This window comes from Parasteatoda tepidariorum, chromosome 8 (assembly GCF_043381705.1).
Source record: "Parasteatoda tepidariorum isolate YZ-2023 chromosome 8, CAS_Ptep_4.0, whole genome shotgun sequence".
Lineage (NCBI taxonomy): Eukaryota > Metazoa > Arthropoda > Arachnida > Araneae > Theridiidae > Parasteatoda > Parasteatoda tepidariorum.
In genome coordinates, this window is record NC_092211.1 from 34,583,645 (window position 1) to 34,598,508 (window position 14,864).

Sequence of the window (14,864 nt, forward strand, 5' to 3'; positions counted from 1 at the left end):
ATATATATTATTTATTAAACATAGGGTCTGTCTGTTAAATTTTCTATAGAAAGAAAGTGGCTAATGCTAAATTTGTAAACCGCAAACGTCAATAATACATGTTTAATTTCGCTATTCTCAATGTCACCCTTGTCGGTAAAATTTTGGTCAGCACACGGAGAAATTAATTCTGGTAAAATTACCTTACTATAAGATAATGATGTTTCTAATTAAAAAAATAAATAAAAACATAACTCTGATATTAAGAACAAAAATATACAGTATTTAAGCCATTCATTTTATAGGTTTTCTGTTTATATGGTAACAGTTTACCGGAAATTCTGTTTTTCAAAATTACAGTTCTTATTACCAAACATTTAGGAAAAAATACGAAACTAATACTTAACAGAATAAATGTTTCTCCATGCTCTAAAATATCGTGATAAAGTTATCAATTTTCACCTCATTTATTCAGTTTTATCACACATTATGAAAACATGTAACCAAGTTTTATTGTAAGTATTAACAAAATCATTACCAAAGAGCTTCGGCTAAAATTACTGATCGAAAGCTGAGTTGGCCCATAGAGACAAAAATACGGTAAAATTTTCCATACAATTTTTTCTTGCTATTCAGTTTTGACTTTACTTTTTCTTCCTCCGAGCAATAAAAATTATATATTGTATAAAGTAAAACATTTCGTGCGCTATATATGTGTTTTGTTTGTTTCTTTATAATAGCATATCTCTAAATTGTTGATGTCATATAACCTGTTTTCAATTAAAATAATTTATGATATTTTTAAATTATTCAAAACATGATTAAAGTAAATTTTTTAAATTCGCTTTTAAATGGACAGGAATCCATTTTTAAACGTCCCATTTTTTTATGCCACAAACATCAAAGGTTCTATTAATACAAAATTATTCATATTGTCAGTGGCTTTTCTGATTGTTCGAAAAATCTGATAGATTCTTCAATAATACTAAAACTTTTACCATCCACAACTTTTAAGTATTGGTAGCACAATAACTGATTTAGATAAGTAGTGAGTGCGTATGAAAATAAAGATGGTAATAAACATGATTCAGACATAATATCGTTATTTAAATTTTCTCGCAATGGATATTAATGTAATAACATCGTTATATATTATAATACTTATTCTATATTTATGCAAATTTTTCTATCAAATTTTGCGTCTTTTTTATTAAAATAATTGCAATGAATGTAGACTTTCTACACACTGCAAATGATTATTCTACTGCTAGAATAATTATTTGCTTGAGATCATTATAGAAAAAAACACTGTAGTCGAATCTCGTGAGAACTCACTTTGAATATCACATCAGTTAAAAAAATTACCCTTAAGTTGTTGATAATTCAATATTGAAATTGTGACTTGTTTTTTAGTTTGTTTTAGGAATTAGATAAAATTGCTTTGTGAAATTCTGCAGCTATATATATCAAGAAAATTTAATGACTATCTAAAAAGAAACTTCTTAATGGAAGAAAATATTATAAAAGTATATAAAAAGAAAACACTCGTATAAACATACAGTATTATTTTCGCTTTTCTTGAAAATACATTTTTTTAAGCTTGTGTAAAATAATAAGGGACATAGTTTGTCGTAATTCATGTATTTTTCAAGCTGAGCAAAAATTTTGTTTTGACTAAAAATTGAAACTATAAGGATAAGATAAGAGTAAAATGTCGATTTTATCTAGATATCCATAGTATTTTTAGTAGTCATTAAATATAAATAAGGATTAGAATAATATGATATTTTAACGCCAACGTTTATTTTTCTGATTTTTAATCAAAGTCTTATTTTACACAAATCATAACGATTCTGATTTTTTTCTCTCTTGAAATTATTTTGAGGCGAATTATCTTATCAGGGCATTATGGCATCTAATATACTACTTATCAAAAGATTTTCAACCATGCTTTATAACATAATATAACATAATAAAAAACCTAATATAAAATTACGTATTATTATTGGAGGATAATTATCGAAATGTAAGGAAAATGATCGCTAAAAGTTTTTGTAAAATTTATTTTATCTAATTAAATACTTGCTGAATAATGGGTAATGGGTGAATATGTTGCAATAGTTAATCTTTTTTTTAATTTGCTACCATAACTATTTGAAGAACAGTGTGTGTTAAAATAATTATTTATTCTTTCATATAAAAGGGCTTCAAATAAATGCCAAAATGGAATCCATCAGTTTTTCCAACAATTATCTTCTAATATACTTTAATATTAGACAAATAAAGAATTAAATCTGAAACAAATATTACACTTTAGAACTGAAATAATGAATATTATATAAGAATAAACTGATTTTAGATTACCTTGATTACATAATCATAATTTTTAAATTTGCCTATTTCAATAACTTTTATATTCTGCATCGTTGTACTAATAATTCAGAAAACATATTTTAAAAGACGTTGCTTACACTTAAAAGTAATTATTTTTTTGACATTATTTTGAGTAATTATTTATTTAAACGACAAGAAATTAACGTCAACAAATTAACTTTAAAATTTGCATATCATGCATTTGGGGGAATACATAAACAGAAGCTGTGTTTCAGTTTTACATATTTGTAAAAATTAATTCATTATTACCTTTGCTCTAAATTAATCTCCAAAGAAACTAAAAAAAAACATAAATCTAATTACTTTACCTCTTGAATAACAGGATTCTCAAGTCTAATTATATCTTTTCAAAACCTTATAAAATAAGAAACAAATTTATTTCCCTTTCATTAAACATGAATAGACAAGCCCAACCAAAGCGTATTGTATCTAAATGCTAATTGATTTCTAAGGACGTGAACAGATTAAAAATGTATTTCCTTTATAACAAACACGACAACACACCTCCATTCAATATTCAAAATTTATGAAAAGGGGACAATTTTTTGTTCTTGCTGAATATTTACATAAATGATTGTTATTTTTTTTTCACATTTCTTCGCCAAATTCCCTAAACCTAAGAATTACAAAAGTCTTATTTGGAAGAAGGTTTCTGAAGAATAACAAAGAAATGAAAGAATTCTTCATGCATAAATGTAAATTTATGTTACTTTCATATAACGAATGACAAGAAGAGGTAATTCTTAGGGGGCTACACTTCATTAATATAAATGGGAAAAATAAACTGTCTTGGCGAGTTTCGAATTTCTTCTAAACCGACTCAATAAAGTATTTTAACGTTTTCAGAGAGTTCAAATAGGCCTTTTGAAACGCATGATAAATTTTTTTCGTGTGCCTTTGCCATTTTATTGTGAACTGTTTTCAATTTTTTCATCATTTTTTCCACGTATGGATGAAGATGGGTTGCCTTAAATTATCTTTTGAAAAGCATTGGGAACAGAAACTCAAAAGAATTAAAGTTTTTCATCATTTTTGACTTTCATCCGAATTAATATCGCATTAATGTCATGTAGAGGTGAAAAATGTTATTCATGTTTAGTGAAGAATACTAAATACGGGCTTTCTGGGATTAAAATAAGGTAGAAAAAATATTTTGCGTAAATTTAGAGAAATATTACTCAAGATATATCTATTGAATGGAAATGTAATTTTGAATTCATTTGCTTGGAATTAACGTTTGGGTGAACAAAATGTTGAAACGTAATTTCGTACTTCCTACACCATATAAAAATTTAAATCAAATTACGATAAAAAATACCGGTAATCAGGATGCCTGTACTTTTTACATTAAAATCCATTTTTACCGGAACATATAGCGGAACAAAAAACCTATTATACTATAATTTTTACTGTACTTTACAATACTAATTACAGTACTAAATATTGAATCACTCGTATGAAATGAACTTTACTGTAAAAATTACGGTATAATATTACACGGTAAATTTACTGTATAATATTATACTGTAAAAATTTATTTTACGGATAATGGACCCAAAGTACCGGCACTTTGGGTCCTTCATCCGTAAAATAAAGTTTTGCAGTATAATATTATACCGTAAGTTTACCGTGTAATATTATACCGTACTTTTTACATAAAAATTCATTTTTACCGGAACATATAGTGAAACAAAAAACCTATTATACTATAATTTTTACAGTACTAATTACAGTACTAAAAATTTAATCGCTCGTATTAAATGAATTTTACTGTAAAAATTGCGGTGCAATATTACACGATAAACTTACGGTATAATATTATACGGTAAAAATTTATTTTGCGGATGATGGACCCAAAGTGCCGGGTTTTTATTTCACAATTTAATCGGGAATATAAATATTTCAACTCAATAAAGTATTTTAATGTTTACAGAATGTTCAAATAGACCTTTTGAAGTGCATGATAAATATTTCTGTGTGCCTTTGCTAGTTTATTGTGAAATCCCCTTAACTTTTCGTGATTTTTTCTTCGCAAGGATGAAGATGAGTTGCATTAAAAAATTGCATTGCATTGAAAGGCATCGGGGATAGATACTCATAAGAATTTCTAATTCATTATTTTCGACTTTCATCCCAATTAGAATTGCATTAATATCATGGAGAGTTGAAAAATATCATTCAAGTTTAGTGAAGACTACTAATTATAGAGGTTCTGAATTTAATAAATCAGGAAAAGAAATTGCTTTGAATGAACTTTGAGAAATATATTCAAGGTATATCTGTTGCGGGGAAATGTTATTTTGAATTCATTTATTTACATACGGAAATTATGCTTTGGTGAATAAAATGCTGAAACGTAATTCCGTATTTTCCACACTGTTAATAATTCCGGATCAAATTATGCTATAAATTACAACCACTTTTTAGCATGATATTCATTTTTATCGGAGCAAGTTACAGAGGAAAAAAAACTGTTATATTGTAATTTTAACAGTAAAATTAATTTGAAAATCATTCAAATTAATTTTACTGTAACAATTACGGTATAGTACTTTACGGAAAAAATGGATTTTACGGTAGAATGGATTTTACGGATGATAAATTCTAAATGCCGGAACTTTATTTCGGAATTTTTCATAAAAAAGTGCAGGAAAAAAAAGAAAAATATGTGCCTATGGTGACTTGTAGGTATGAATATAAGAATTTGTAGCATGAAAGCACCATCATCCCATTTCTTATGCGCTATGAAACAAAAAAAAGAAGGCAAATGTTTAAAAGTCCCCTCGGCAAGTGAAATCTCAAACAATATATAACCATATACAGATTTAAACCATCTACAATTATGGAGCATGCTGAATCTTAAGCAACAAACTCAGTACAACATTCCCAAGTTGAGCCATATTATTGTTTAAATTAATCTTTCTTAAACTTTGATACACAATGCTGTCTTCACCTTGAACGAAACAAAGTTCAATTTAACAACGCAATAAAACTGTAACTAACTGCGCGATATTATGCTTTAAGCTGCCAATATTAGGATAGCAATATTAGATAGCCAAATTAAGCTGCAATAATCCGACTAATTTTTCTGAAAGTGTTGCGCCGATTGATCCGCATGATGTTTTTTTAAGCCACGTACCGCATGGCATGCGCTCTAGATCACAAACAAATGGACAATCCACCTTACGACATCATAAATGCCATTCGCCGTAGAATTATGGGGAAGCTTATCTCAAGGGATACAAATATTTGATATTCGTATGGACGTTAGAATGTAGGAAGGAAGGTCATTAATTAATTTTTGGTGAAAAAAAGTACCAAATAGCTTACGGCTTTAATAATACGCAAAAAAAAAATTGGTAGTCCATATCCTTTGGTTACCTGCTATCAATAGAATATTTTTCTACAAGGCGCACACATGGTATGAACGGTACTCAAACACATGACATGACCTTCTTGACCATAAATTCAGAGCGATCTTAAAATCAATCTTACATTCAAATCTATACGAGATGGAAAGACAGGCGACGTGGCTCGAGGAAATTCGCCAACCTTTATTTCGAATCTCCCCGAGAAGGAAAAAATAAACTTTTTTCTAGAATGAAAAGTTCTCGAAAAAGTAAAAAGCACAGTATATAATTGTAATTTGAATTTCCCACTTAAGCTATTACATTGTCCTGTCATATTTTGCTACTTATACGATTATTGTTTAGTTCGTGTTATCTTATCAAGGAGGAAAGGCTTTAATTGCAAAACTATCTTATTGAGTAAAAAGAGTTGAAAACGAGCAAATAATTTAAATATTTAAAAAAATATTAAACCAAAAAATTATTTTTTGTTATTTTTTTCCCTTTTGAAAAATTCTCAATTTTTGCTCATCCTCATGTGCAGAGAGAATACAGCACTTGACTTCTTTTCTCAAACGCTTTTCACTTAAATGAAAGTGGATGTTTTTCATATTGTCACTTTGTACAAATCCAATAGTCAAAATTAACTGAAAAGGTTAAATATAAATTAAACTTAATCCAATACTCGTAAATAATTGTAACTAATTCGCAGTAATTACAAACGAAGCAACTTATTCGTTCTAAAGCATTATTTCAGGTGACGATAGATGTTTTGAACAAGAGTTTTAATATATTTAATAGTTAAACTCTAGAACTTCCAGGGTTTACCCTTAAACGTTCACCGGTGTCGCTTCCACACCGCGATATAAAATATATAAAATAATTGCAATAACTAAATAATTGCAGGACTACTGTTCAGTAGGATTTAGTTTTATGATTTCTATATTACGACTCTTTATAACATAAATAATGTAACAAAACAAATTACTTAATCTTGTAAAATGAAATAAAACAATAATATTCATAAATATTAGTATAATAAGTAAAATCTTAATTTTTGTTAGTATGCAAGTTTTTTAATCATTATTAATCTTTTGTAAACATAATATTTGGTCCATACCACATTTGTAATGGATGCAGTGATATTCAATTTTTTCGGTATATTTTCCATACACAATTTTCATGTAATAGATACAAATTTTTTTTTTCGTTTCATTTCCATCACAATCTTTAATTTCTCACTTTTTGCGTTTTAGTAAATTTGGAATTCCTTTAAATTCAATGTTTATCATAGTTACAGGGTGTCTGCTCTGCGTTTCAGGGTGTCTATCTAATGTAGAGGAGAATGAAAAGTTGTACATATTTGAATTGATATTCAAAATAAACCAAAAAGACTTAATGGAGAAATTCCGCTACCGGATGGGTGGGATGCTGGTCGGGATTTCGATGAAAAATTCATTTTATTGACCATATTAATAAAAAAAGTACATGGATTGATCCTCGTGACAGGTAAGTCAATGATAATCCTATGATTGAAATGTGAGATTCTATGTCTTATTATTAATTAATTAATTAATTAACTAATTGTTAATAATTGCATTATATGTGCTTATAATTAAGTGCTTATTGAAAAATGGCTGTATTATGGCTGGTAAGTGTTTGGTATCGCTTTTGAGAAATCGAAGGAATTTTTTTATGCGAAGATAAGCAAATGCTATGCAATAAAACACTTAAACTCAATAATTTTATAATAATTGATTCATTTCCCCTGTGAACCCAATAACACTTCTTTCAAGGTCAAACAAATGTGCCTTAGTACTTTAGAAAGACTGTTTTTCTAATGATATTTACTTAACGAACTATCTTTTGTTGAACAACAGCTATTTATAATGGTAAATTGCCTTAGTGTCGAAACGGAACCAGCGGATGTTCTAAGTATATTTAGTTATAAAATGCCTCTTAATTGACCTTAAAACCACAAAACTCTATCCATGTAATCACCATTTTAAATTATTAAAATTCACAGAAATTGTTCAAATGTCCAGCAAAAATGCGGAAAAGAAGAAAGAACTAAACAGGCTCCGATGTCTAATCGAAAACCGAGGGACGTTTTAGTGTTAATTTGTAAATAAAAAAAGTAAGAAATTCATACTATTTTAATGAGTTATAACGTGTCAAGTGAATAAAAAATAAGCATTGTTAAACTACTTATAGATACAAAGCCTAATAAGCGCATATAAAAAATATATTGTATAAATTTCATGTCACAAAAACTCTTTTGTCAGGAAAAATCATACATTTTCCTTTAAAATCATACAATATTTTAAAAGAAAGTGTCTATCCAGTCTCTATCCTAGTTGGCTTTAGTATTCTCCAAATATATGCGCATACATAACCAATATCCAAAACATAAAAGATAAGCTTTCGCGAAAATATATTCTATATCTATGTATGAAAAGATAAAATTTTGAATAACTTATTCTTCGAGCAAAAACACAAAAAGGAATTCATTCTTACTTGCATTATAGAGCAATTAACATTTAAATGTTATTCTTTTTTTTAAATTTTAAAACTTCTTCCGGTGTAATTTCAATCCATTTTAAGTCTTTCGAAATTTTATTTTGAATAAATTCATAACTTCAAATAAAAATTGTAAGACACAACGATAGACTTATTAATCTAGCAAGTAAGTTAAGATTTTTGACGTTGCGTGGCTTTAAAATGGCTGGTGCGCCATTTTGACGCACAATGAAGAAAAAGTCACTTTTTCGTTTGCTTTAACATAGTCATTTCTCTAATATTCTCATTGAGTGGAAACTTCCTATTTCTGTTAGAATGAAACCTATAACAAAAATTTACATCAAGTTTAAATGTATGATTTATTCCATAGAATTTTATCTTAGTATTTTAAGGCATGAAGAATTAAACTTCCATGCTATGTTACATGTAGCTGAATATCTTAAATGAAATATAAAATCGTTGTTGCACTTATTGCAGAAAGTCGAGATTTGTTTCTGACAATAAATAAGAAGCACTTAAATAATAACACGTTATTGAATAAAATAATTAAGGTTATCAAATTCATGAAACGGACAATACTGCATAAAACTGCCTTGAAATTTTGGAAACCATTGCATTCTATGTCACTTGGTTCAATTTTTCACATCTAGTATGCTCTATTTTTTCTATTTTAATCTATTTTTTCTATTATCTATTTTTTCTATTTCTATTTTACCATGATTTTCAATTTTTTTGAAACCAAAAGCTTTTTTAACTGGCAGAATTATTCGAATAAAAAAGTTCTTTTTTCATTCAAGAACTGCTCTAAGACATTTTGTTTTGTAAACGCAAAGACTTAGAAGTAAATAAGATTGCTTTTGCAGGAGAATTATTTTATCTTTATTACATTTAGTAAAGATTTTGCTTTATAAAGTTCCATGTATAATAAATGCTGTAAATCCTAAATGCAACTGAAAACTGAACTTTTAATTGATAAAACTTGTTAACTTTAACGTATAGTTATATTTTATCGATTTTAAGAACAACTTTTATGAAAGTCACAAATAACCTTGCAAACAATTCATGTAAGCGGATGTCGTTTTCTATCCCTAAAAGTTAACAAGCATATATATTTTTTGGGAATCATTTTTCCTAAGCTTCCTAAATTCCATTCTTTGCGGTCCGTGATTTCTTTGAAAGATAGTAAGAAGATAGTAACGATTTAGTAAGTGGTTATGTAATTGGAGGAAAAGTTGAAATAGACATTTTTTCCTTTGATCCAATATTTTAATGGCTGAAATATCATTTTATTGTATGGACATTGAGTACAAAGTATTTAATCTTTATAATAGTGTTTTTTTAATAATTTAGTGTAACGAAACAAAAGGCGCAGTATTATATTATTCCTTATCGTAAATATTATGAAAAATGCTTGTTTTCAAATTGTGTAGAATAGGTTTTAGATTATTATTTCATAAATATCTAAACTGAATAATTATCACAGATGTCATTTCACTTAATTTAGAAACAAACTTAATGACTCCGAGTTACTCTAGTGATAGTAACTTCCTTTTTCCCCACTTTGAAAAATACCTGTTATTTTTCGGAATTCCACCGTATATTTAAGGGTTCAAAGCCATTTTATTGGCAAAACGGTTTTCTCTGATTTTTACCCTAATAGCAAACGACTTAAAAGCGTCAGTAGAAATTCTAGTTTTTGCCGTGCTATTTTGTGTTCCATAATAAAGCTATTATTTTTTGTACTTGCTCTTACTTTTTAGCAATTATTTTATGGTTTTGAACATCATATTAGTAAAATTTGGATTTGACTTTTTAACCACATTTAAACAGTATGGAAGCGAAAATCTTATTATCACAATATTATCGTAATGAAAAACTTAAGCCTCAGTGGCTCAAGGAACAGAGCAGTGTATCAGAATCGAATCCCAGCAATGAAAGGTCGATAGAAATTTTGCCGTCATTAAATATTCCCATATGGTGCGAGTGCAGATATACTTCGAATTTTGAAGAAAACTTGTTCCCATATGGAAAACGTCTGCTGAGACACTACCTTTATTTTGCTGTAAACATTTTTATTGTTACGGCAAAAACCAATCGGATCACGGATTTTCTTCGTAAATTTTAATGTTATTCCCAAGCAATTCTGCTGTCGGTTTAAACCTGTAGATTTAACGAGATTTTTTTCTTACAATGCAATACTTTTGCATCAATTATTGTATCTTAATTATTACATTGTAAGATAAGTTTTGTTACTTAGATAACTTTTACTAAAAGAAATTATCAAATTTAAGTGGCATAAAAGCTATGATCTCTTATAACATTCAACAAATTGTCGAACCCATATAAAACTATTTAAGAAATTGAATTCAACTGCTTATTTTTTCATCAAATTCAGGCACATATGAACTTCAACTTCATAACCTTATGTCCTTTTTTAGATAATATATTTATATAAAAAGTAAATATATAATTTAGCTCTTTATTAATTAACATGGCTTGTAGATATTTTTTGAGCCATAAAAAGTGTTATAGTCCAACATGTTTAAAAGCAACTTAAATTGCACATAAAAGATATAATCATTATATGCTTCCCTCAATTCGGAGTGACTACATTTAGGAAACAACAATTATTGTTTCATTCAATTGCAATGAATTATTTATTAAAGTTGCAGAAGTGTGCATGTGGTGCACAGTCTGCATAAAGAGTTACCAGAAAAAAGTAAAATTTAAGATTGTTATTTTTTTCTGCTTACAATGAAAATTAAAACATCAATTGATAAGCGTCCAAACATGCACTTCTTCTTGCCATCTATCTTATTGTATTTTTTCAAGAGTACTGCTTTACCATTTTCCAAATTTTAATGATGTTAGAGTAAAAGAAGAAGTAAACAAATCAATAATAAGATGGATTACTCCAAAAATGACCATTCTATAATCTTTTTTAATAACTTATTGAACTCTAGCTAGAGTAACTTAAACGTGTTATTGAACTGTAAATGCTTTATAAAGAAGTGCATCACACTATACTTCAGTGTGCCTTAAAGTTAGTTAAGAAAGATATTTTTCTGAAAGATTATAATAAGTGCATCAAGGTATGTATGCTTACCCATCTGATAAGTAATCATGAGCGAATCTTGAGTTGGGTTCTGAATGTCTGTTTAATCTGTATAGATGCTGTTGTTGAAGAATTGCTTGTGGATGATGATTAGGATGATGTTGATAAAGTGATGGTGATCGATGATGACCATGCTTTGAATCGCGGGATTGCAGGCACATGCGTTGGACAATTAAATGGCGCTGATCGACGTCGAGCGATTCTGTACAAAAAATTAATACATGAATAATTAGTATAAATTATCTATCGTATTGCAGCAAAATATTCAATAGTTACTATTTCATTTTCATTATCAGCGAAAATCAACCTATTTCACTTTTTGATAAATAGTTTTGGTTATTACAATTTCAGTTATTTTAAGCAATATTATAATTGGTTTCGTCACCAAATTACAGAATTTGATATAAAAAAAGAATAATATTTTTATTTTTATCTGTATCTCTATGTCTTGATAATCACCGACCGGACAGAGTAAGGTTCAGGGAACTGGCCTTGCATCGGAAAGGTTCGGGGTTCAAATCTCGGGAAAGGCATGGATGTTCTTTCCTCCTCTGCACTATCTGTCTTTACTGTGGGAGAAACGTTGGTCCACCTAATATGGTCCACCTGAAAGAGTGCCCAATAAATCTGCCCTGTAAAATGCCTTAATTGACGAAAAGTTAACACAGGTGGGCATTGCGAATAAAAAAAATGTTTTGATTACCACCTAATGATATTAATAAGCAATTTAAATATTTTGCGTTATGAACATCTTTTTAACTGAATCAAACTATACAAATATGAAATAATGAAACGATTGATATCAGTTTTTAATTTCAAAATACAAATCTGCATGTTGAATACACAAAATTTGATTTTAAAAGTATAAAATTTGCAAAGTGCTGTTCGTCAACGCTGTGGTTGAAATTTATGAAATATGTTTGATTTTATAGTATCGCTAACAAACGAGCTTATTTTTGGAAGCTTAAGTTAGCTAAATTTATGATAAAATGCATATTTTTTTTCCAAATTCAGTTTTATAATTCTAAGTTATTATTTTAAAATCATTCTGTCATTTTAAACGAAATAAACTGAACATTTTTACAATTTACTCTGTGTATATATTTAGCGATTTTCTTTAATTTTCAAAATTGATAAATCAAACCTTCTTGTTTTACAGAGGAAAAAAATATATGTAATAGCAATATGTAAGCTTGCGAACAAAGTTTGAGATTAAATCTTATTGCTGAACTTCATTCCATTCTTCATACGTTATAAAAAACTCAATTGCTGCATTTCAAAATCATTGAATTTTACGATCTAGGATAACAATTATGTCTTCATAAATTAAATCTTGGCATCAGTTCCTTTTTACAAAAGAAAGTAACACATTCCAGTTGAAAAATGTTGTAACGCATAATTAGCTTAATTTGTAATCCATTTAGAAAAAGGAAGCGAATATAAATTGAGGAAGAAGAGAAAAATTTTCTAAATATAATTGGAATTGCGCCAAAAACTTTATGCTAAAAAAATGTTAGAAGTCTTAAAACTGGTAAACATTAGTCAAAAAAAAACTAGAAACTAAGCGCATGTGAAAAAAACACTCTAAAAATTTAATCTATCTTTCAAAACTTCAAAAGAGAAATCTCATTGGGAAACATTTTTTCTTTTTAAACTATTATCAAGTGCTAGACAGAAGCCCTTTTATGGTAGACAAGTGTTCAAATAGCAGGAAATAAAGATTTTCTTTAAAACAAATAACGTTAAAACATTTTTTTTCAATGAGAGTTTTTTCTATAAAAAGGTCGAAAAAACATAGCTTTTATAATATTATTAAATAAACTTTGAAATTAGATAACTGTAACAGTTTTTTTTCCATAACTTTGAATACAAGTTAAAAAATTTTGGGTGATATTTATGAACTTTTGGCAACTAATATTTGGCATTCCGAATCCTAAGCCTAAGAATGCCTAATTTGCTTAAATTCAAGTATAATTTCTTTTAATGTAATTTTAAAACTTAATGCCCTAAATTGCTTCCAAACTTCCCACAAAAATAAATTTCCCTTTTTATTTACACCAGAAAACACTCATTAAAATTGTTAAACATGATATTTTTGTTTATTTAAAAACTCAGGAACTCATTGCTTATCATAGCAACAAAATACCATTTTGAACGAAGGTGTGACAATAAATTAGCCAGACAATTTCTCTGGAAACCTTTAACGGAACTTCCAGTTCGATTTTGTTCCACTACGCATAGCTAAAAGTACTCAAGAATGGTGCTTTCTAAAAGCTCAAGAAATAGGCCATCATATTTCCCTCCTCAATCTTCAACCCAATGCGTTTTTATTCCCAATTGGTCTTTCATAAGGCGGTTTTTGCCAAATTTCATAAGATCTGAAATCATTAAAAAGTACCTAAGGTAAAGAATGGGTAAAAATAGCAATAGACGAGTTGCAATCAGTAATATAACATTTTATGATACATTTACATATCTACGTTAATTGCAAATGTTATCAATTTAAAAATAATTAAATTAATATTCAAATTGTTATTAGACGTCGGAAACTGTTTTCAAAATATTCAAATTTTGTTAGAGATAGTATCTTAATGTTTATTAGTAATTATTTTTTGTTGTAATATTTTAACAAACGTATATATTATAGTCCTATTTTTCTCCAATTTTATCCTTGTTACCGTGCATAAATCATTGCAACTAACTGTAATTAATAAACGAGGAAAAACATTCTGGTAAAATTATCGTATTCTATGGTAATGACGTTTCTAGTAGAAAAAAATAATAATTTTGGTAATAAAATCCAAAATATTCAATAATTAAGTTATGCATTTAGTAATTTTTTGTTCATATGGCAGTAGTTTATCAGAAATTCTGGCTTTCAAAATTACAGTTTTTATTATTACACATTTGATAAACAGTACATAATTGAAAAGTACATACTATTTAATCAAATAAATGGTTTTTATCCCATGCACTAAGATATCATGATAAAATTTTATCGCATATGATAAAACCATATTTCACTGTTAGTTGCACCGAAATCCTTACCACTGGGCTTCGACAAAAATTAAAGATCTTTTTTGTGTTCTCTTAGAGTCAGAAACATGGTACATTTTAAAATATTCTGGTAGTTTTGACAATATTTTTTTTCTCAGTAACTATAAATAATGCCGAATTGAACTGCTGTAAAAACCACTGGCACTCTGAATGCCTAAACTATTTATAGCAAATTTATATCTTACAGTAAAATCAATTTCTAACGCAAATTCTGTTATTACCTTAATATTACACGGAACAAAAAATCTGATATACAGTAGTTTTTATTGTAATAATTACAGTAAAATCAATTGATTACTTCAATTAAAAAAATATAACTACAAAAATTATTACAGTGTAAAATGTTGCGTTGAAAATTTAGTTTACGGTAAAATGGATTTTGCAGATGCTGCACTCAAGGTGCCAGTACTTTTTACCCCTAATTTGATCCACAATATTTTATATGTATATAT

At 27.9% G+C, this 14,864-nt stretch overlaps 1 protein-coding gene across 1 annotated transcript in view; it reads right to left on the reverse strand.

Annotated features, from left to right (window-relative positions):
* Window positions 1–14,864, reverse strand: part of LOC122271584 (cell adhesion molecule Dscam1-like) — a 384,849-nt gene that overhangs the window by 19,445 nt on the left and 350,540 nt on the right. The window contains exon 24 of the mRNA XM_071184629.1: window positions 11,347–11,557. Within this exon, the coding sequence (XP_071040730.1) occupies window positions 11,347–11,557 (211 nt within the window). The remainder of the gene's footprint in view (window positions 1–11,346; window positions 11,558–14,864) is intronic.